Raw genomic sequence first — 22,731 nt, forward strand, 5'->3', positions numbered from 1 at the left:
CCACGGCGACGCAGGGATGCAGCGGCGCAGCGAGCGAGACCTTGCAGTGGAGAATGAGCGAGTCGTGTGGGCCTGTGCGAAGAAGCCCGAAGTGGTGCGCCAACTCGTTTCGATCTGTGGCATTAACGGTGGATGCGGCGTCCGACGGAAAGAGAACCGTCCGGACGCCCTAATTCAAGCGTTTTCGATTTAATAAAAAGGAAAATAAAGCAAAAAAGAATACCATGTCAAGAGTCTAGCCTAAAACATACTTTCTTCTACTGCACCCCATAGCCCAATAAGACCCAACAGCCTATGACCCAACTTCTCTCCCACGAGTGCACTCGTATCGCCCGCTCTCTCACCCTTTAGAGCATCTCCATTAGATTAAGGAAACATATCTCTTTTTCATATAACCAGCAACAAAGGGAATTGGAGAAAACAAACATGCTCCAGCAAATCCCCTTTCTAATATTTTTTTCTTAATTTTTTTTCTCAGTACCTCAAATAAAGGGAATCTACCAGTATTTTTTTTCTCAATCTCTTTTCATGGGTTGGCCGTGCCGCCGCTGCACCGAGCCGCCGGCCATGCCCCCTTGCCGGCCACAGGGAGAGAAGAGGGCGGAGAGTGTCACGAGAGACCAAGAGAGAAGAGGGTGGAGGGAGTCACCGGAGAGAAGAGGGATGTGATTTTTTCTCAATCTGCTTAAGCAGCCTTTTCCTGAAATTAGAATTACTATTTCCTCAATCCCCTATAGCAATTTTTAAGGGAAAGAAGAAAGGGGTTCTATTGGAGATGCTCTTAGGTACTGCTCCTTCTATGTTCTATCTCATGTTTTCTCCAACCTCAAACCCAAGCACGGCGAGCACTGGGCGGTGCCCGAGCAGCGGATCCGGGACTCCAGCGGCCAGCGAGGTCGCGTCGCCACGAGGCTTAGGTACAACTCCTATGTTCTATCTCCTGTTTTCTCCAACCTCAAACTCTAGCACGGCGAGCGCTGGGCGGTGGCCTAGCGGCGGACTCGGGACTCCGGCGACCAGAGAGGGTGTGTCGCCACAATGAAGTATCGTACGGCGGCACGGAATGCGCAATGGCGCCATGGGTGGCGAGCAGGGGCAGAAGGAGGAAGGGGCTGAGGGGGCAGGCACCTCTATGCTTGGTGAGCTCATCTTGTGTATACAAAATTCCACCATTTGAAGAATTCTTTTTTATATTTATCCTCAATAATTCATCAGATAGTACTTGGCCTCCCTCGTTTTTATTTCGTGGCTCCGCCCTCGGCGGCGAGCGCCGAATGCTTGCCTAGCACAAGCCGGAACTCGCAAGGGCACGGTGTTACATTGTCGTAGCCACCCCTTTCTTTGAGTTGAAAAAAGGCAGAGATTTTGCTGCAACAGGAAGACCATGCCTAAGTTATCTTACAACAGGATGCGGCCTTAAAGCAAGATGCTGGATGGCGGGAGCGGTTGGTGTGAGAGAGAACGGATGATGATTGTGCAGCGATTGTTGAAATATGTAGAAATGTGTATTGATGAATAGAGACGGAGAGGATTACATGCTGATGACCTGTTACACGGATGAACCCCCACAGTTACTCTACACATATGAGTATAATGACATACTCCTATCTTATACTACAATCTACTTGCACGTCACAGTACAGAGTATATTGCTGCGATCATTCTGCACCGCCGTCGCGGTGGGATCCCACGGCCGCCGCGTGCCTCGCCGCCGGCCACACAATAAAACTGAGCCGGAAGCCTCGCCGCTGCAGCGCGGAACACATACCAGGAGAGCAGCCAGAACTAACATGCAGCTCGATCGATCATGCGTCGACTAGTACTGTAGTAAGTTAAGTATAGGAGTAGAAATAAGAGAAACCGAAGCCACCAATTGACCCAGCAGACGAGATATGTATCCAGCTGGCTACTCCAGCCGCAGGATAAGCCTGAGGTCGCGCGTCGCGGCAGCGGCGGCGGCGGCCGCGTCGACGGCCTTTCTAGCGGAGAACTGCGGTAGCGGCAGCGAGCTCGGGTCGGGGGACGTCGAGAACGCCGGCCCGGTGTACACCTCCGCTGTAGGCCTCGCCTTCCTGCCGTGGTGTCTCCGGCCCGCCGCAGGAGACGATGTCCCAGCTGGCGGCGACCTCCTCGTGGAGGCGCCAGGGTGGTGGTTGCCGCTACCAGCAGACCTCCGGTGCGCCGCCGCCGCGGCCCGGATCCTCTGCGGCACCGGCATCAGGATGTTGTGCGCGCGCAACACATCGGTCGCCATGCCGACGACGACAGCGAGATCGAGGATGCGCGAGGGAGAAGGGGAAATTAGTTGGGCGCTGGCCGCCGCTGCGCTGCTCAGTTTGGTGGGTGGGTGTGGAATTCTCGTCGGGTGCGGGGCGCAGGTCCCGTCTATTATAGGAGCGGAAGAGGGATACTAGTGGATTCGGTCGACGCGTTGCCGGCCGGCTTTTGCCCTGCGACTTCCGGCGTGGTTTTGGTGGACTTTGACAGCTTCCTCGCCGCTTCGCTTCGGTCCCCTCCAGTCGACAGGTTCGGCGCATCTTCGCGTCCGTCTTTCTGTACGGTGGAATTGAAGCCTTGCTAACAGTCCAGCAATCTCGGCCCATCCGATGTGTTTGTGGCCCATCCGATGTGTGTGTGGCCCATCAGCGTGGAGTTGAAGGGCCACGCTAGCGCAGTTCCCGTTTCGGTGTTTCTCCCGTCTTTGCGTGAGCCGCGAGTGAATCAGCGTTCTGGCTCTCTGCGAGATCGCCACCGCGAACGGCGCATCGTGCACACGGAATCACGGAAAGAGGATCATTCGGCACAGGCGTACAGTTTAAGGTCAAAATTTGTTTAAGGTCGACTACGTAACAAGAAAGATTGAATGGCTTAGCTGCATGCGGCATTGAGAAGGATTTTGGACGACATATGTCTTGATATTGTTCCTGATGATATTTCATCATCAAGAAATGTCCGGAGGTGTCTTTCTAAAAGCATTATTGTCTTGTTTGAGGTAATTATATAGTTATTTTATTGCTCTTTGAGTTCTATTTATTTACGGTAGTATCATTATCCTTTTTATGAACTAAATAAATGCCGCAAGTCAAGTCTTACTAGTACTACCATATGATTTATTCATCATATTATGCAAAATAATTCTAGTCTAAATGGCTCATAGTGTCATGTTCGTCCTAGAGCGGAGCACTCCGCCGATGGTGAGATCTGCGCGGTGAACTGGAGGGTCTAGGATCTACAAGCTCCCTCGCTACTCATCAAAGGGTAAACCTTTCGCCTTTCCAGATTTTTGAAACGAGAAAAGAATTTTGCCATCTGGACTCAATTTAGTGATATGATGATGACTGAACAAGCATGGTATCATGCTAATGTTAATGTGGAGATTTTCGTGTACTACATTTTCTTTTTAAGCTTTTCAGGAGTTATATTCTTTGAGACAGAGAACTGAGATATAAAGATTATGTCCCTGAGCGCTCTGGTTCTAGCTGTGAGCTGACTGCCCTGTTTCTTAACTTTCTCTTTGCCAATGAACCTTAATTGGCATTCATTGAAAATTCTGGCCATTAACATTAAGGGACGAAGCCAGGAATTATATATATGGGGCCAGCTAAAAAGATCCAACTTGTAAAAACTTAGCGTAGCACAACTAGTTAATTTATCGACTTAACACGGGTGATTGCATTTTCTTATATATGTATTCTAGGATTTAATGCGCTATTTTTTCAGTAGTAGATGACTTGCCTGTTGATAGTAAGACTCTATAATGATATCATAAATCTCTAGATTTATTGGTCCCGTTCGGTTGGCAGAATTTTGGCTAAAACTGGCTAAAAACACTGTTCTGGCTGAATTGTTGTGAGAGAAAAATACTGTTCCGGCTGAAAAAAGAAGCCGAATATGGGGTAAGCCGAACGGGGCCATTGGCCAGACTTTTGGAAATGTTCATAGGGATGATTTTATTATTTAGGGTCTTTTGGATGTGCTCATATGTGTCATTGTATTGTATAGTATGTTTTATATGATTTTATTATCTAGAAGATATTAATAGGTATATATAATAAAATTTATTATATTCTCTCACTTAATATAAATAAAAACTATAAAGTTATACAATTACAAAAATTGTTGTGATATGTTATTGGGTTTGGGGGGGGGGGGGGGGGGGCGTTGCCCCTGCCTGGCCCCTGGCTCCACCACTGTTAACATTCACAAAGTGGTTCTTGTCGGTGTAACACCGTTTTAAATTTTGGTAGGCTCTTTTGTTTTTTTCACTCGAAGGTCATCCTCCATTTCCATTTAAGGATAAACGGAAATACATGAGATTGTTCAGAAAGAGAGAAAAGAGAGTTCAGGGCCACAATTCTAAACACCCAAGCGCCCGGCATCTCTGACTCAGAGAAGGGCAAACTACCAGACACGAAGACCTGATACCAGAATTCCAGAAGGGAAGAGAGGTAGACAAAAAAGACAACCAAACAGAACAGCCATGATCATACAACTACCCAACAGACAAATACGAGCATCAGCAGGTCTTTGGCCATGTTTAGTTCATTCAAAATCCAAACTTTGGCACTATGTAAAAAAAAAGATTTCCGTCATATCAAACTTATGGTACATGCATGGAGTACTAAATGTTGACAAAATCAAAAACTAATTGCACAGATTGGTTGTACTTTGCGAGACGAACGTTTTGAGCCTAATTAGTCAACGATTGGACAATTATTACCAAATAAAAACAAAATGCTACAATGCGCTGCAGTGCTAGCGAATTCAGGCGGCGCCGAATCCGGCCGGAACTAAACGCAGCCTTTGTTTTGCAGCATACGCCTTCACAGGTTCCTATCATCATCATCATCGCCAGACTTCAGGTGCTTCATCCGATCTTCAGCTGTACTCTTGGGTAGAAGAAGTCTTGCTGGACTCTATAATAGAAGGAAAGGAAGAGAAATAATCTTAATCTTATCGTTTGCATCATTATATGTGGGCTCTTATCAAACTCTTAGACCTTGGCAGGGTGTTGTAAAACATACGAACTATGTACTAGAGGGAATGGAGGAGGAATAATCTTAATCCTGTTGTTTGCATCATTGTATGTGGGCTTTTGCCAAACTCTTAACCTTAGCAGACTATATATACGTGGGAGCTCTATGTTATTATAATCATGTATATTCAGAGGAATAAATTTTAGACCTGAGTATGGTTATATATATACGTGGAGAGCTCTATGTATTATAATCATGTATATTCAGAGGATTAAAGAATAGTCTTTCTATCTTTTGTATTTATGTATTCTACTTTCATGTACTATATATGTTGAACATGAGAGACCGAGGAGGAAATGTCCCTAACCGCTAACGACATATTTTACAACAGGCTCTAACAATCCTATGTACATGCATATAACAGTACTAAAAATGAAGATTTTTAATCCCGAGAACAGAGTACCAGAATCAAATTTTGTATTCAATCTCAAGTGATAAATAATCTCACATATTGACACCAATACTTTCAACCCAACCTGGGTTTTCATTTGGAGTCATAACTCAGAACTCCATTCGTACATAGCTACACGACTCATTGATTCATTTATGCTGATTATAGTTCAGTTTGGAAAACATCTTCTCATGGCTGATGATCTGAGTCCAACTTATTTTTTTTCTCTCATTTATTTAGGGCCTTCTCCGAATCATATTATTCTCTCTCGGTCTTCATCAAATCCTGGATTTAGCCATAACTTGCAGGCCACTGCTCCCAGTTGCGGGCCTTGAATCCTTGAACTGCTCTTCAGTAACTCCTGAAAAGCACAAGTACAAACACAATATGAGCAGCTTGGCTTGGTAAATCAGATTATTAGGTATATAAAAAAACCATCAAAATTATATACTCCTCTCGTTCCCCTAAATGTTAGTCGTCACGATTTGTGTGCCGATAACTTTGACTCGATTTATAGAAAATACGTACAACATTTCTATCTCTAAATAAATTTATTAAAAAACTAGATTTCAAATATCTATCCAATGATACTAATTATGTATCATAAATATTAATATTTTTAATATATATTTAGTCAAAGTTGTTTTTGGGAAGCGAAATGACAGAGTGACAGACATTTAGGAACGGAGGGAGTATGCACGAGCAGTAAATTATTTTTCAAAAAGCACTGGAGTTAAATGAAACTGAGGCACTTGCCTTTGCCCATGGCTGCAGTTGAGGAGATGCCACCCTGCACAGTCTTGAGCACCCTGTCATAGAAATTGGCGCCCGACCACTTCTGATGCTCCAACGTCTCCACGCCGTTGATCCTCTCCTCCCTCTGGATCCTCTCCACGTAGGCCAGCATGCCGCGCCGCGCGAAGTCCCGCGCGAACGTGTCGGTGACGAGCGCGTCGGCGTGGAACCCGGCGAGCGTGATGAACTGCCAGACGTACCCGAGGCGGGCGACGCTGGGAATGAAGGCCGCCATCTCGGCGTCCGTCATCCCGGACGCGTCCCAGTTGAAGGACGGCGAGAGGTTGTAGGCGAGCATCGCCTCGGGGCACGCCGCCTTGACGCCCTCGGCGAAGGCAGTGCACTCGGCCACGTTGGGGCTGGACGTCTCCATCCACAGCACGTCGGCGTGCGGCGCGAAGGCGCGGCCCCGGACCACGGCGGCGGCCACGGAGCCCCGGAAGCGGTAGAACCCTTCCCTGGTCCGCGGGAGGTCCCAGTCCCAGAACACGGACGCGACGCCGAGGCTCGCGGCGATGTTGCGCGCCTGCTCGTTGGACACGCACCTGTCGTAGCCGCCGGTGGCGCGGTCCCACTCCTGGAGCCTGCGCTGCTTCTCCTGGGCGGAGACGGCGAGGCCCGCGATGGCGTCCCTGACGCAGTCGGAGAAGGTCTTGAGCTGCGCCGCGGCGAGCCACTCGTCCTCGATGGCCTGCAGCTCCCTGCCGTTCTTGCCGGCCGACATGCCCTCCGACAGCACGGCCGCGAGGCTCCGGCCCATGAGGCGCGGGTTGGTGGCGCCGAGTATGAACTGGTGGTCGCGCGCGTCGACGTTGGTCTGGATCAGCGTGGCGGCGACGGCGTCGGTGCGCGCGACGAGGACGGTCTCGACGCCCATGACGTCGAACTGGAGCCGCGCGGCGACGAGGCGGTTGACGTGCTCCGACACCGCGACGAGCACCTTGCCCGCCATGTGGCCGCACTTCTTGGTGACGGACGACTGGTCCTCGAGGTGGACGCCCGCCGCCCCGCGCTCGACGAAGAGCTTGCAGAGCTTGACGGTGGCCGTGGCGCCGCCGAAGCCGGTGTCGCCGTCGGCGATGATGGGCTTGAGGAAGTCGACGTAGGGCGCCCGCGCGCGGTCGGCGCGGGGCAGCGACATGCGCGCCTCCCGCTGCTTGCGGTCGTGGTAGAGCTGCGCGAAGAAGAGGTGCTCCACCTTGTTGGGCACGGTGTCGTAGGGGTAGTCGGCGAGGTCCGGGCCGGGCTCGTTGGTGGAGGTGTGCGTGGACGAGCACTGCCACCCGGAAACGTAGATGGTGTCCAGGTGCTTGGCCATCATGGTGACCTGGACCGGGTCCAGCGCGCCGAAGGTGCGGGACGCCGTGCCGGCCGGCCTGGTGCGCCTTGAGCGTGCGCCACAGCTTCTTGGCCATCTCGCCGGAGGCGTAGCTCTGCCGGAGCGTGCCCCGGAGGAGGACCACGTCGCGGGCGGTGTAGGGGCGCTTGGTGAGCCGGAACCGCTCCGTGGTCCACCACGACTCCACCTCTGCCACCTCCGCCTCGAACCGCCCTTCCTCCTCCATGATCTGCATGCACATGTACGTCCAGACGTACGGGACGAATGAGCGAGTTACGTACACGTACACGTACCTCCTGCACTAACAGTTGAAATGTACTAGCTAGAAACCGACCAGCGAGGGGACGGAGAACAGCGACGCCATGGCTGGTAGCGGAGAAGAGGTGGGTCGGCCGGGGGCACGCACTTAGAGGTGAGGGAGGGAGTTGCAAGTGCAAAGCGTGCCTTGGTTCCGTTGTCGCTTAGGATGCCGTCGTATTTATAGTCAGCGGTGTACGCCCCAATGCAAGAGGCTGCTAGCTAGATGATCGAGCAAAATCATGCATGCAACTTGTACGTAACGTGCTGCCTCCAACTTTCAATCCTTATCGTTTGTGAGGTTGCATTGGCATGGTCTGGTGCAGGTGAGAGATATGGATCAGACTTGCAACGGTGAGCGATGGTGGACACGTCGTCTGATCTGTTTCGATCGCAAGGAGAACAAAAAACTTGTTTCGCGCGCGCGCGCCCGCATGGAACGTTTTGGACAGTAGCAGTGGTTAGCTCTAGCTGCACACTTTCACACTCCAGCTGAGGTCAGTTGCGTGCGTGCTCCTCCGATTGTTTTGCGTGAAACTGAGCTGACACTAGCCACAGAGTGATGACTGAGAGTAGGGATAATTTGTTTCCCCTCACGGTTCCTGTTCCTTAGAGAAACAGGGAAACTTGGTAGAGGGAACACGGATGCTGTTACGCAGGGCTGCAAGCAGAACTGCAGAAGTATGGCCCCGTTTGGGATTGCTCTACTTCCTGATTCTTCAGCTCTGCTCCTTGATTCTTCGATGACGTGATTCCATTGAATTCCTAGGAGGGAGCATGGGTGGGGAGCTGATGAGAATTCTATTGATCCCCACCTAGAATATAACAGGAGCAGGGTGAAGCAGGTTTTTTTTAGCTCTCAACTCGTAGTGTAAATGGAGAAGTGATTCTCTACTGATACCCACCTGAATCAGTTGGCATTTTGAGCATTTGGCTGGTTGGGAGTGATTTTCTTCAGAGGAAGCTGAAGCTGGAGCTCTCCCAAACTGCCCCTATATCAGTCTTGAGCCGGCGGTAATTAGGGTTAGGGTTCTAGCTACTAGGATTTTTTTCTCTAACATGATCGGGATCTCATCAGATGTTACAAATTTTTACATAAGACATGTGATTAATATATTGTAAAACTTAGTGAATGTGTTTGCATTATTTTCAATCCACATTAATTTTAAATTGATATAACTATTCCAAATGTGTTGATGATAGTTATCGCGCAAGATCAGTGGCGGATTTAGGGCATGGCGACCCTAGGTGCCCGCCCGAACTCCAGCGCCGGCACATAGTGAGACTTTCGTCGTATCGCCCATTTGTCCGAAGCTTCAAAACATGTGACCTCATTGCTCGCCTTAAGCATCGCCCAAACTCTATATGAGTGTTGGGTCCGCTAGTGTGCAAAAAGATACCAGAACAATTGATGTTTTGGTGGACTGTAGCATGGTAAGATTTTACATTAGATTGGGGTACAAACCATCTACATGTGATGCTCGGAACAATAAAGAACCCCCTCCCCCCACCCTCGTCCCCAACACACACTCCTTCCTTGCTTGCTCGGAGCCTTGGTGCTAGGGTACCACCTATTAATACAAGTCATCCACACCACCTTCACTAAGTGCAAATACTATTTTCAATATATAAGAAATATAGAAGGCATGCATATATTGTATTTGTTTTGCCATTCTCTGTTCTCTTATAATTCGATCTAATTTTTAGTTCTTATGAAATTCTTCCATTTGCATGCTTAACTTTATAATAAAAAAAGTCCATACAATAGTATATAGGTCTAACTCATACATGCTACAACAATTTTTTGAAGGGGTTATTTGATTTGTCACGCAGGCAATGTAGGCATGTAGCTCGGCCAGACAATGCTCCTGGACGTTTGTTTTTTTTATAATATACGCCTGGTACAAGGTGCGATATAAACGCGGACCTAACATACAATACATGGGCCAATGCAATTCGATATTTGCACCTAAAATAAAAAGATGGAAAAAATAGGCGCCATGAATACCGTGCTATTTGACAATAACAAGTCCAAAAATGTGGTCTTACATTTCTGCAATCTTTCCGGAGTAACGAACTTTTATGTTTTCGGAAACATGCATATGTTCCGACACTGTTTCCATACCCATACGGTCACACGGATTGCCGAAATGCGAGGCCTCTATAACCTGCTCCAGTCACACCAGTCTGTATTCACAGGATTGCAGCTTGGCCCGTGACGCAGGAGGCAATCAATCAGGATTGGGCCGGGCACGCACGCACCTACCCATAGGGATAAGGATTGATTGGGCTGCGGAGAAAAAAGATGGGCGACCAAGTAAGCATGGCACAAAATGCTCGTGTTTATCGTCCACATCACCACGTCAGATTTTCCGGCTTTTCTTCTAGTATATTATATATTTTCCTTTTGTTCTTGAATAAACTCAATCAGATCCAGCCGTATAGCTGGTCTATCTTGATCCAACCGTTCCTGGACAGCACGCCACTGCTCGAGTGATTCTGCCAGAAGCACAGTAACAAGTGCAGTGGCCAAACCAATAACTTTGAATAAAGAGGACAAATATGACTGACACTTTTAAGTATGCACGGTGGATCTACAGGCAAGTGGTTTCACTGGACTCAAAGGCAAATCTCGTACTTCCTCCTCCGTCCTTGTTGCACTCGTTCTGGCTCAACTCGGATCCGTCCAATTGTGTTTTTTCAATGGAGATTTGTCATCTCTGCTGATAGCACGGCAATAGAAGGTGATCATCACATTGTGGAAGATACGACAATAGGCTCCGGCGCAACCGCTACGACCCATGGTCGTCGACGTTCTGCCAATGTCTGCTACGCCAAACCTAATGGCGAAGCCAGGGGCAGGGGCCATGGCCCCACAACATTTTACAACAATTCCTTTTATTAGTATAGCCTTATAATTTTTATTTATATGAAAAATATAACAAAATTATTGTTATATATACCTATTAATACCTTCTACTCCTTCGTCTAATAAAAAGTGGCATTTTCATTTTCCAAGAAGTCAAATATTTTCAACTTTGACTCAATATATATAAGAAAATATTTATATTTATACTACATAATTAATATCATTAGATAGATCGTTCAATATATTTTTATAATAAACTTATGTAGAGATATAAATATTTTCAAGAAACCTAGTCGAACTCAAGACCAACGTGAATTTCATAGCAACGCTTTTTATAGGATGGAGGGAGTAGATAATAAAGTTATACAAAACACAACTAGATAATAAAATCATCCCTACAAACATGTCCGAAAGACTAAACTGGCAGATCTCGAGTCACCACAGTGAGCACGTCGCATACCACTGAAAAAAGGGTCTTAGATTGTAGATTACATATAAGAAAATATGAGCAATCATGTCAAGTCAAACAATTAACCCAAATGATCACCATAAAAAAATATAATCAGTTGAGCCACGCTCAGTCTTTACAATGGTTTCTTTTTGCCAGCCTCCTATGTATAATTTCTGGATGCGCCCATAGCCGGACCCATGTGGAAGTAGTATCGATATAGGCTTGCTGTGTAATACTTAAGGCAGAGAGTGCGTGAGGAGAGGGTAACAAAAAAACAGAACAAAGACAATTCGAACCTGTCCTCCTACCGATCCCCCTCTCTCTCGCAGTGTTCTTCGGGGTTCCGCTTGCTGCTTCCTCCAACTTCTGATCCTCTCTGCCAACAAGGTCGGACCAGATTTGCTCGTGACAATGGTCTTTGAGTCGGCGATATCTATCTGTTCGAACTGAAGAACAACGAGAGGAAGCTTACCATGAAGGTCTATACCATCTCCAGGCACCAGGAGCAGTTTAGTTCGAAGTAGAAACAAAAGGTTTTCCTTCTGCTGGTGCTCGTGAGTTATTTTGCTCATTTTGTACTCTGATGAAGTGATTGATCCATGAACAACTCTTAGACAACAACGACTATCCATCCTGTGAGGCTGCGATAAGTTTTTATGTTTGGCGATTGCTTTGTACAGTTTCTCAGAGTAGCAAATGCATTGTATTTTCTAGCTGGTACCTGTTATAATAGTGTGTCTTGTTGTGTAGAAATAACATGTTTATCTCATATATGTTTAAGATGGTATTTCTTGTTCCTAAGTACATTTCAGAGTTCAGATATTATTTTACATTGAACTCGGAATAACTATTCTTACAGAAGAACCTTAGGAAAAAGTATTGTGGGATGCTGAGATGACAACTTCGTGCTTCTTACCTATTTTCATTAGCGAAGCACAAGAGGCAACTGTAGTTCTTTTTTGTTTTTCCTTTTAGGAAATGGTTTTAGTTTTTTTATTATCTTTGCAGTTACAATAATAATTTGGGGGCAATTTCAAGTACCAAAACCAGAAGTTGGGCCTAACGTTTCAGTAGCTCATTTTTTGCAGAATAATAACAGCAGTGTGTTGGGAACACCACATAATTTCAATATGGAACAAATGGTATTTGTTCTTTCTTAGAACAAAAACCCTTTGGTACAGTTTTATATGGACAATTACATTTGTGTTGAGATATTGTCATGACCATGGTTAATTATCTATCTCATGTGCTGCCATGTTGTTGTGTTAATGTTGGATGCTCATATTATGATGAGATATTGTATCTATGTTGTTTTCATTACAATGATAAACAAAAAAATTATAAAAGTTAATTTAAATCAATATCAATCACTCACGTATGCTAGATATGTCAGAACATCTATTATGTAACCTTCTAAGGGCATATATGGTCATTTCCTCAAACAATTGCATATTTTGCGTCTTGAGCTGTGCCGCAAGCCAAACAAGTTTCTTAGTTCCAATTGGTGCGAGAGCAGATTCATGACGAAGTTGTTCCGTGGTGGAGCTGATGCTTCAGATCCGTGTTTTCAGAGCTTTTTTTAGACGAAGGAATTGTATTAGATTATAGCTGGATGCATCATCACGTTACAAGCACACTGGAATACATTACATATATCCAGAAACATATTTTCATCTATATTGTACTCACTCTGTGAATAGCTCCAAAACTCCAATCCAAACCTATACGACGCTTCTTATGGATGACCGCACAAGCAAACACTCAGCAAAAGGCTTGAGAACAAATGCCCAACGAACGACGGTCAACATTCCTGCAGGCGGAGTTAAGAAACTTCTTCTTTCTTGTGTCTTCCTTTTTCTTCTTTCTGCTACCGAAGAATGAGGAAGACTGATTTGAAACTTTATTCTTCCTAGTCCTTCATCGTGGCTAGATCTAATCATAACAAAACGGAGAAGAGACCAGAGAAAATTATTCCATGGCGACGACATCATCTCCGCCTTGATGTTGCCGTTCGGAAAGAAAAAAAAAGTCTCCATGTCGTCATGCCGATGAAGTTGCTGACGCTTGTATTTGCCGCCCTCATCTTCAACAGCACCGCCAGTGGAAAAAACAATTTCGCCCTGCCCCTTGCCGTCGCTACAGAGGAGGAGATAAATCCTCAACACCAAGAAACTTTGTATGGAGAGACTCTAACCCTAATGACTCGATCTACTAGAAAACTTATTAAAAACAATAGATCCCCTACTCCCTCCGGCCTCTGGCGAGATGCCGGAGGGGGACCAGCGGTGGTGGAAGGCGGGGGCCAGCGGCGGCGCTAGGGCGAGTCGCGAGAGCGTTACGGACCACGCGCACAGACCTAATCGCGAAGTTACGTGTTTTCAGAGCTGGAGCTCTCCCAAAGAGAAGAGAAGTTCACTCATACACACCCTTAAGTAGTATCAGATAAATGATTAATGCAGTGTCATCCTATTGAGATCTCTTATATTTATGGTCAAGTTTTGAATCTTAGAATCCTTTATACTTCTCTGTTCGCAAATACAAGAGATTTTTTTAAAGTTTGTGTTAAGTCAAATTATCCTAAATTTTGTAAGACTCGAATATAGCTACTGTTTTAAACAATTCCTCTAGAAACTTGAAAGAAAAATGACATAAATATAGCTAGTATGCTATGAACTCAAGCCACAAGGTTCGTCCTTCCAATAATTTGCTCCAGCGGTTCGTCCTATATAGGCGCTTGCCATTCCAGCTACTCGTGATCCTTGGCAATGCATAGCAAGACGATTCACTTTTGTCTCAGTCATATTAAGGCTCGATACTTTACGAAAAGCACAAGAAGAGCTTTATTCGTATTATATTGTTGCACGATGAATGTCGTGTTTTACAAAGAGAATTGTATCATAAAAATATTATAAAATTGATAAACCACTATTTGCTACATGTGGTATCATTTCTTTTATAAAAAGCTAGTCCTTTCTTTCAAGTTTGCTTTAGTTTTATCCTGACTCCAATTTCTCTAACTTTAATTAAAATTTATAGAAAACGATCCAATGTATACATCATTAGATTGGTTTAATTAAAATTATTCATGAAACACGGCTTAATACGATAGTGCGTTTATTTCAACTTATAGATGTTAATATAATTTTCTAATAATTTAATCAAAATTAGAGAAGTTTGACTTAGTAGAGTACAAAAGTAAGGTGATACAATTTGAATTTGATGGAGTAGTTAATTGTGCTATCTGTAGTAACTTGATTACGGGTTTTTGCATGGCTAAAGCAATGGTAGTGGTAGACCAATTGGCTAATGCCTTTTTTTAGAAACAATTGGCTAATGTCGGCGATGTACTTGGTAGGCCCGGCGTCCGGCGAGGAGTTCCTTTAGCAATTGATGACACCGGCCTAGTACATCTATAGTTTTTTTTAGTGGACTAGGTGGCGTGTCCGGGTGTTGCTATGAGATAGCTAATATTTTGTACTAAAAACACACGGATCGTACGATAAGACAACAATACTATAAAAATTAAATACCAACGTTAAAGTGACATTTAATCCAAAAAGCAAAGTTTATGAATTTAACACAGTCACGAAGAGCGCGACGTCGCAGGCTCACGGGCTCTATTGTATAGATCTTTTCGTGATGCGGCTAAGATAATGTTTTATATCAGCAGGAAAAAAACTCCGATATTTATTTCTTTCGTGCGCCAATAAATCCATGAATAAGTTTCGCTGTATCTTCATATCCATCCTGTACATAGGTTCGAGTAATATGTAAATATAGGTAAATGCTCGTGCATTGCAATGGGAAAAAAACAATGTTACGATAACATATGTATGCACATGTGTTGTACTATTACCTATAAGTATGATGTACGGAACACCAATAGTACATAAGTCTTCATGTTGTATAGACCATTATAAAGTTCAAGAAATCATTAGTATTTTACCTTTCTAACTTGACTATAAACCATCAATTTTAGGGCCCTAGCATGCATGAAAAAAGACAAAGGTAATATCTTTCAGAACAAGATAATTAGATTTGGACAGGTAACTATAAACGTATCAGACAACCATCCGAACTAATTCCCAACCTACAGAAGTATATATCATGTGTTAACAATCAATAATGCAAGGGATGTGTCATGCATAGTCCCTATTCTAGGTTGTTTGTTTGTTCATCATACAATTGCAAGCATTTCATAATTTAAGCACATACAGAGTTCTTAAGCTGTGTGCCTGATCCAAAGCTTAAGTCGCCAGCTAGAATCGACAGAACTCTTGAGTCCACAATTGGGTCAGATATAGTATCTGTGGGTATCTCATTCTCTGATTCACGAAGGATGACATTAAACATAGCAATATCTAAATGAGCTACGCAATGCTCCATCACCTGATAGAAACATAAAAAATTTCATGACTTCACGTAAAAGATACCATTACCAAAGAAACAAAAAATCAGCACATGAAAGCATACCAATTTTGCCAACACTGGTAAACATCCACACTCATGTCCACCAGCACGAAGAGGACAACTTCTGTTGAATGCATCATCAAATGCAGTTTTCCAGAGATCAATAGAAAAACTCCTATGTTGCTGATCACCCAGAAAGCCCTAACAACCTCCCAATCTTTGGAGTTGACAAATCTTCTACAAGGGTTTGCATGTGGGGTGTCATTGCATGTGAAATAAAAATCCTTTAGAAAACTAAAAAATGAATTAGTTTGTAGTAGGTTTTACTCATCACTGTTTTACAGGAGCCATACTCAGCTTTTTGGAAAGTGCCAAGATAGTAATAGGGTTAACCTTTATATGCCACCACATATTCTCCAATGCATCTACAATGTGCTAGTTTCGCGCCAATCATCTAGCAGCTTCATGATATTGGGTATACTTGCCATTGTAGTTACTTTTCCATCGTGTTGTAGCGAAACTCCTATCATGCTTCTTTGTACCATTTGTGCTGAAAACCTTAAATGGACTTGAGTGTCATGAAGTACCAAATGTTTGTGCAACGATCTCTCAGGACAAATATGTTCGATAGCCAAAATGTCAGCCTACATCAAAATTAGGTTCTTACTTCTTCAATTTTGATCTAAAAGAATTGATGCTAACGACAATAAGGGAAACAAAGCGGTAGAGCGTAGTCATAATTTACCTTGAAACATCATTGTCACGAGATTTTGAAACAAGCAGAAGCCTAGAAACTGAATTTTTTTTGCAACTGAAGCATTCCTATTTGAGGACCAAAATTTTGATGCATGAATGTAAATCCTAGACAAATGGGGAGCTAGCGTATGAAACTTATGTGATGAACAACCATGCTCTAGCACCACAGAGTAGAGAGAAACCTCAAGAGCAGCCTTATTATTTTCATACGAAACATTGTTGCCATTATCGGCTAGGTTTTCTTTAGTATTAGCAATTCCATAGTCAGTGCCCCAAATCTGATCACATTTCGGAGTTTCATTCAAATATCGATCTCATTTGCCTCTTCAGTGGCTTTACCTTAAATCTCTCTGTCCTCAATGGCATTACCATTAGTTACTTTGCTCTGAATAGGTTTATCATTAGTGACTTGACATTCAATGGCCTTATCATCCTTTATTCCATCCTCAATGTCCTCATCATTCTTTGCTCTGTCTCAACAGCTTTGTCATCGGTGGCTCTGCCTTCAACAGTGCTATCATCCTTGATTTTGCCCTCAACTGCTTTATCATCTGCGGGTTATTGGTAAATAAAAAAATCCATCTCAAAGAAAAAAGGAACAAAACTTACACCATTTAAACATGAAAAGATCAGACAAATATTAAAGCAATGGATATTAGTATGATTGTTATTTTACATCTACAGGCAACAAATCATGAATGAATCATTGATGTCTAATGGAATGCATAAATAACCAGCGTCATAGTCATAAATTAAGTCTCTTGAGCTAAAGAAAACAAGGAGACAAAAACAACCATTTCTCTTGCTTATCTGAACAATCCAATAGTTGTTGCTGCTTTCACTTCACCAACAGAAGATAAATATCAAGTCACCGCTAGTTTCTTCCAAACTGTCATGCCTGCTTGTTCACAGAGGTGGGAACATCATCACAAGATTATGTAAATTCGATTAGCATTGTATCTCTTTCTAGCAAGAAGCCAATTATGGCTACTAGCTCAAGATTATGATTTAGTAGTACATACTACCACCTTATTAATTCTAGAGCTCAGAGAAATGATGTGGTAAGATATTTCACTACCTTAAACAGTCCCTATTTGTATTATTACCAGCAATAATCTTAGTATTTTTTATGAAACTATCCGAAGTTACGAAATTACACGTGGCAATCGAGTCATGCAAAGATTAGATAGAAAATATCAACGGTGTATGAACCCCATCATCTTCTTTCTCATCATCGTCCCTAGCATCGTCCTGCTCAATGGCTCGCCATGGTACAGCGGCAGATTAAGCACCATACAAAAATAGAAAAAAAAGATTATCAAGGTTGACTGAATTTTGACACTGATATGTACACTCACAATCACCGATTTCAACGAGCGCCATCAGTTTGTCGGCAACGTCGAGCTCCTCGGTGTCCTACAGGGGGCACGCGAAGGCCTCGAGATCACGTACTCGCCACCGGCAGCATCATGTATGCCCGTTCCTGCAAAAAGCAGGAGGAATCAGCAGAGATCAACGAAGTGCCCGACCTGGGCGCAATCGACCCTGCGAGATTGGCCTCTTGCTAGCTCCTGGACAACGTGGGCGAGGGCGAGATTGTCCTCTTGCTAGCTGAGGCCAGTGAACGGCCACCTCCTGTCAGCCGGCGGCGCGACCGCCACCGCAGAGATCGTCCGCCACCGCAATGTGGTAGATAATCATGTTCGGTTGTTTTGCATGAAGGAAAATCATAACCTCTTGATGAGAATAATTTTTTATTTGATTTGATTTGATTGATTGATTGTAGTTTTCTTTTGCATGCAGGAAAGTTATATCATAACAGGTGTGATGGTCACGCGAGGGAGCACTTCCTTTTGCATGGAAGGAATCTGCCATGATTGCCACCGCACGCGGGTCTCATGCAAGGAAAATTAACAACTGCATGCAAGAAAAATCAACAATTACCGTGATTGTCGCACGGAGGTGGGATCGATCGCATGGGGTGGCATGAAAGGAAACTGCCATGATTGCCACCGCATGTGGGTCTCATGCAAGGAAAATCAACAACTGTATGCAAGGAAAATCAACAACTGCCGTGATTGTCGCACGGAGGTGGGATCGATCGCATGGGGTGGCAGGCGGACAAACCAAGATAATTGTCTCACCAAAACGATGTCCACACTTTGTTTTTTTAGTTGTACGTAGGAGATAGTATATCTATCCTAGTTGTGTGTATTCACGTGCGGCCCAGTTGAAAGGTGGCCTTCTGGCACATGGGCCTCCCGGGACCACGTGGAGGGGAGCACCCACACAGTCCATCACAGAGGACAGGAGGGCCGCCCTGAATCCGGCCCGGAGACCACCACCGTTAGCCCGATATTCTGCTGCGGCCTGCGGGTCTCCATCGCTCCTCGCCGTGACGGTGGCATACGTGCACCGATGCACATAGCTTTTCATCAGAAAGGAAAACAAAAGGAAATGAGACGTGACTCTCTGTCTCATCGCCTTGCTGTTCTTCAGTACTATCTAGCTCATTTATTTATAGTCATTTCATCGCGCACCACACGCAGGAGGAAACAGCGGCCTTCCCTTCGTTGATGGATCACTAGTGGTAGTATGTCAATTCAGGTCATAGGCCTCGTTTAGATTGCAAGTTTTTTCACTTTTTTTTTATCACATCAAATTTTTAACATATGCATGGAGTATTAAATGTAGATAAAAAATAACTAATTACACAGTTTATTATAAATTACGAGACGAATCTTTTGAGCCTAGTTAGACCATGATTGACAATAATTATCAAATACAAATGAAAATACTACAATACCAAATACCGATTCCTAACCCCAATCTAAACAACGCCCAACATGGAAAGCAGCATCCCGCACACCTTTTGAAGAAGGGTTGAAAGGAAAAGCTCGTCTCTTGTTTAACAGTTCCTAGTAAACCTCATGCGCCGCATGTAAAGATGAGGCGGTATTAAGGCCTGGTTTAGTCTTTAAAAATTTTCACCCTAAACTATCGCATCGAATCTTGCGGCATATATATAGAGTATTAAATATAGATGAAAAAATAAACTAATTGCACAGTTTGGTTGAAAATCGCGAGACGAATGTTTTAAGACTAATTAGTCCATGATTAGCCATGAATGCTACAGTAACTAACATGCGTTAGTGGCGGATTAATTAGGCTTGATAAATTCGTCTCGTAGTTTTCAGGCGAGCTATGTAATTAGTTTTTTTATTAGTATCCGAAAACCCCTTCCAACATCCCTCGAAAGATCCGATGTGATATCCAAAAATTTTCATTTCGCGAACTAAACACAGCCGGGTGAAAATCCGTTGTTCCAACTTCCAAAGAAAAAGAAGATGCAGTCCCTGCATTCCAAAGAGATTGCACTCCAAAACATACAGGAGGTTTTTAGTTTTGTCCTAAACAAAACCTATTTAGTACTCTAATCTTTGATGGTACTCTAATCTTTGATACTCTTTATTAGATTACATTATTAACTTTATAGAAAATGTCAACATCTATGACATCAAGTTAATCTAGACCGTGTTTGGATCTCTAAAAAAAACAGGAATGAGATGGAAAAATGAGAATGAGATCTAAACATCTGGATTCTAGAATAATATTTTAGAATCAACTAACAACTTCAAACCTACTATTCAAAGATTTTTACTATGTAAAGATAATAGTATTCACCATGAAACATGTCTTCATGGTGCAGTTACTTAGTATTGTAGATGTTAATATGTTCTTTTCTATAAAGTTAAAAACATTAGAAAAGTATATGTTAGACTGACTCCAACAGCGTGAACCCAAACGTGAGACCCATTTCACAATTTAGGTAACATACAGTAAAAGAGTTAGGTACCCATAACTTGACCTCTCCAACAGAGGCCTCGAGCAGCAAGCCCCAAATGGGAGGCGGTCTGTCGCGCCGAGGTGGAGGAGACTGTCGCGCCGGGGAGGCTCGCGGTGGCGGGGAGGCAGGACGCCACGCCGGGGCGGGCTCGGCGCGCCAGGGCTGGGCGGCCGCTCTGGGGCCAGCTTGCCTCGCCGGCCAGGGTGAGCAGCGGCGGGGCCCATATCCGCGCACCCCCGCCTCCTCCTCGCCGCACCGGAGCAGGGCAACGCGTGGAGGTGGTGGTGGGCCGCCGCGCCGAGGTGGAGGCGGGCCGCTGCGCCGGGGCAGGGCTGCCGCCCGGAGCAGGGCAACGCGCCCGCGCTCGATCCCGTGCGGAGGAGGGAGACAGCAGAGGTGAGGAGGATGGCGTAGCCGAGGTGGAGGTGGGCCGCGCGCCGGGGCAAGCTTGCCGAGCGCGCCGGTGGGGAGGTGGGCCGCAGCGCGGGGCAGGGCGCTATGCCACTGCGGCTCCGACGGGCCCACCACTACATGTTTGCGTCATCTCTCTTCAAAGACGCAGAATTGCCTTTCGACTCGCCGAGTACCCAGAATGGGTGTCTGGTTTCGGTCTTCCATTGGAGGATAGTTTTAGGTACCCAAAACACTGTGTAAGGCGTATTTTGCGTTTTGGTCACGCCGTTGGAGGCGATCTTAGGGTGTTCTCAACGGTGGTGAAATCCCCCGCTGAGGTGAGTTTCTATTGGTCAGAGGGGAAAGAACACAGTGCTAGCGCTGAGACACTCGCTAGTCTCGCACGTACCCTAAAGAAGCATCCTCTCTCAGCTCGGATCTCTGCTTACATGTCTCTCAGCCTTTTCTTTTCTTTACTGTTTTTAGCCTCCAACTCAGCTGACGATTTAATCTTGCCGCTGAGGACGTCCTTAGTGGTTCATTCAAAAACTGAGCCCACTCACTCACTCCGGACAATCAACAAGATAAAACTACTCCATCCGTCCACGGAACAATGCAATTCTCGCACATTGACTAAAATTATATTAAAAAATACTAACATTCCTGATGTAAAATTAGTATCATTAAATTGGTCATAGATTATATTTTCATAATAAATTTATTTGGAGACATAAATATTAATACTATTTACTATAAATTTGATCAAATTTAAGCTACTTTAATCGACATGAATCTGATAATTGCATTCTTTTCTAAACTGAGAGAGTACTCGGAAGAAGAAAAAAAACTCAACAACAGAATCAATGGACCCCAACGCAAACAGGCCAACAGATGTGTAGTGACGTAGTGTAGCGGATGTGGATGTGGATCCAGCCCTGCCAACTGTTCATTAATTTTGCGCACCAGACTATCTGCACAGTCCTCGTACGTTTACACCTTTGACTAGTGAATCAGGGGATTGTGCATTGGCCATGGGCCATGGCCACCACGAATTGCGCGCTACTTATCCTAACGCAGGCCGCAGCATGTGAAATCTGTCTAGCTAGCGACTTTTGGCGCCTTTTTGAAAAAACAAAAAACAAAAAACTGAATGCCAACTGGAGCCGAGTCAAAACCTATCCACCCTCCTCCAGTCCTCCGTGCCGTGGTCGGCCGGTTTTCCGGGGCCACGCCACGGACCTGCTCCAGCGGGTGGCCAACTCCCTCCCATCTTCCTGTAGCCAGCAGTCAGCAGCGCTGCTCGGCGCTCGCTGCGTCAGCAAGCCGGCGGCCGGCCAGGCCCCGTGTGGTTCCTTATGCTTAGTTGCTTACGCCCGCCGGCCCAGGCCCAGCGGAGGCATTCAAGTCTGCTGCAGGCTGCCGCGAACGCTGGATCGTCCGTTTCCGTCGTCCTCCTGCGAGCTGCCACTGCGATCGGTCGCCTCAACACGCCAAAGAGCAAACCCCGATGCGAGGTTGTTGGCTGCTGCGTGGCCAATGGCCATAAACACTTGTATTACTCTCCCCTGCTCTCCTGCCCGGCTGCTGCTGGGCTTCAGATTTCAGAATCCGGCGCGATGGATTATGCTCGATCGAGCTGAGGGAGGGAGCAGACCAATGGACCATGGCCATGGGCGTCATCATGGACTCATTTTGCCTGATGTGATATGCGCACGGGATCTGAGGCTCCACCTCCAGTGCTCGCAATATTCTACTCCGTAGTAAACAAGAACAAAAGTTGTTGTGGTTAGCGTTGTAGCCACTCGAGGGAAAGACGGTCGGGCCGCCTAGCTAGCGAGCGAGCTGCAACGGTTCACCCGGCGCACGCACGCAGACACGGCCAAGCCGCAACGAGCCGGAGAGAGAGAGAGAGAGAGAGAGAAAATAAAAAAGGCAGAATAGCCGAAGAGAGCTGTCCAGTCCGGTTGAGAAGAGAGAGAGAAAATAAAAAGGCAGAGTAGCCAAATTAACCCCTCATCTTTCGTCTCAAGTCCAATTTAGCCCTTCAACTCTCAAAATGGCTAAACTATTTCCTCATCTTTGGATTTTGGTTCATTTTCGTCCTTACGTTGATGTGGCACCACGCCTAGGAAAATCATGCATGCCCT

General features: G+C 45.3%; 1 protein-coding gene and 2 pseudogenes across 1 annotated transcript; all 3 read right to left on the reverse strand.

Moving 5' to 3' along the window:
- Positions 1 to 1,483: 1,483 nt before the first annotated feature.
- Positions 1,484 to 2,366, reverse strand: LOC136546877 (uncharacterized). The gene has a single exon (XM_066538839.1). It carries the CDS (start codon positions 2,252 to 2,254, stop codon positions 1,907 to 1,909), a length of 348 nt encoding a protein of 115 aa, XP_066394936.1. The 5' UTR covers positions 2,255 to 2,366; the 3' UTR covers positions 1,484 to 1,906.
- A 3,234-nt stretch (positions 2,367 to 5,600) lies between these two features.
- LOC136546879 (isocitrate lyase-like) lies at positions 5,601 to 8,000 on the reverse strand (annotated as a pseudogene).
- Positions 8,001 to 15,196: 7,196 nt separating this feature from the next.
- LOC136544416 (uncharacterized) lies at positions 15,197 to 22,255 on the reverse strand (annotated as a pseudogene).
- Between the last annotated feature and the right edge of the window lie 476 nt (positions 22,256 to 22,731).

The sequence above is a fragment of the Miscanthus floridulus genome, chromosome 3 (assembly GCF_019320115.1).
Source record: "Miscanthus floridulus cultivar M001 chromosome 3, ASM1932011v1, whole genome shotgun sequence".
Lineage (NCBI taxonomy): Eukaryota > Viridiplantae > Streptophyta > Magnoliopsida > Poales > Poaceae > Miscanthus > Miscanthus floridulus.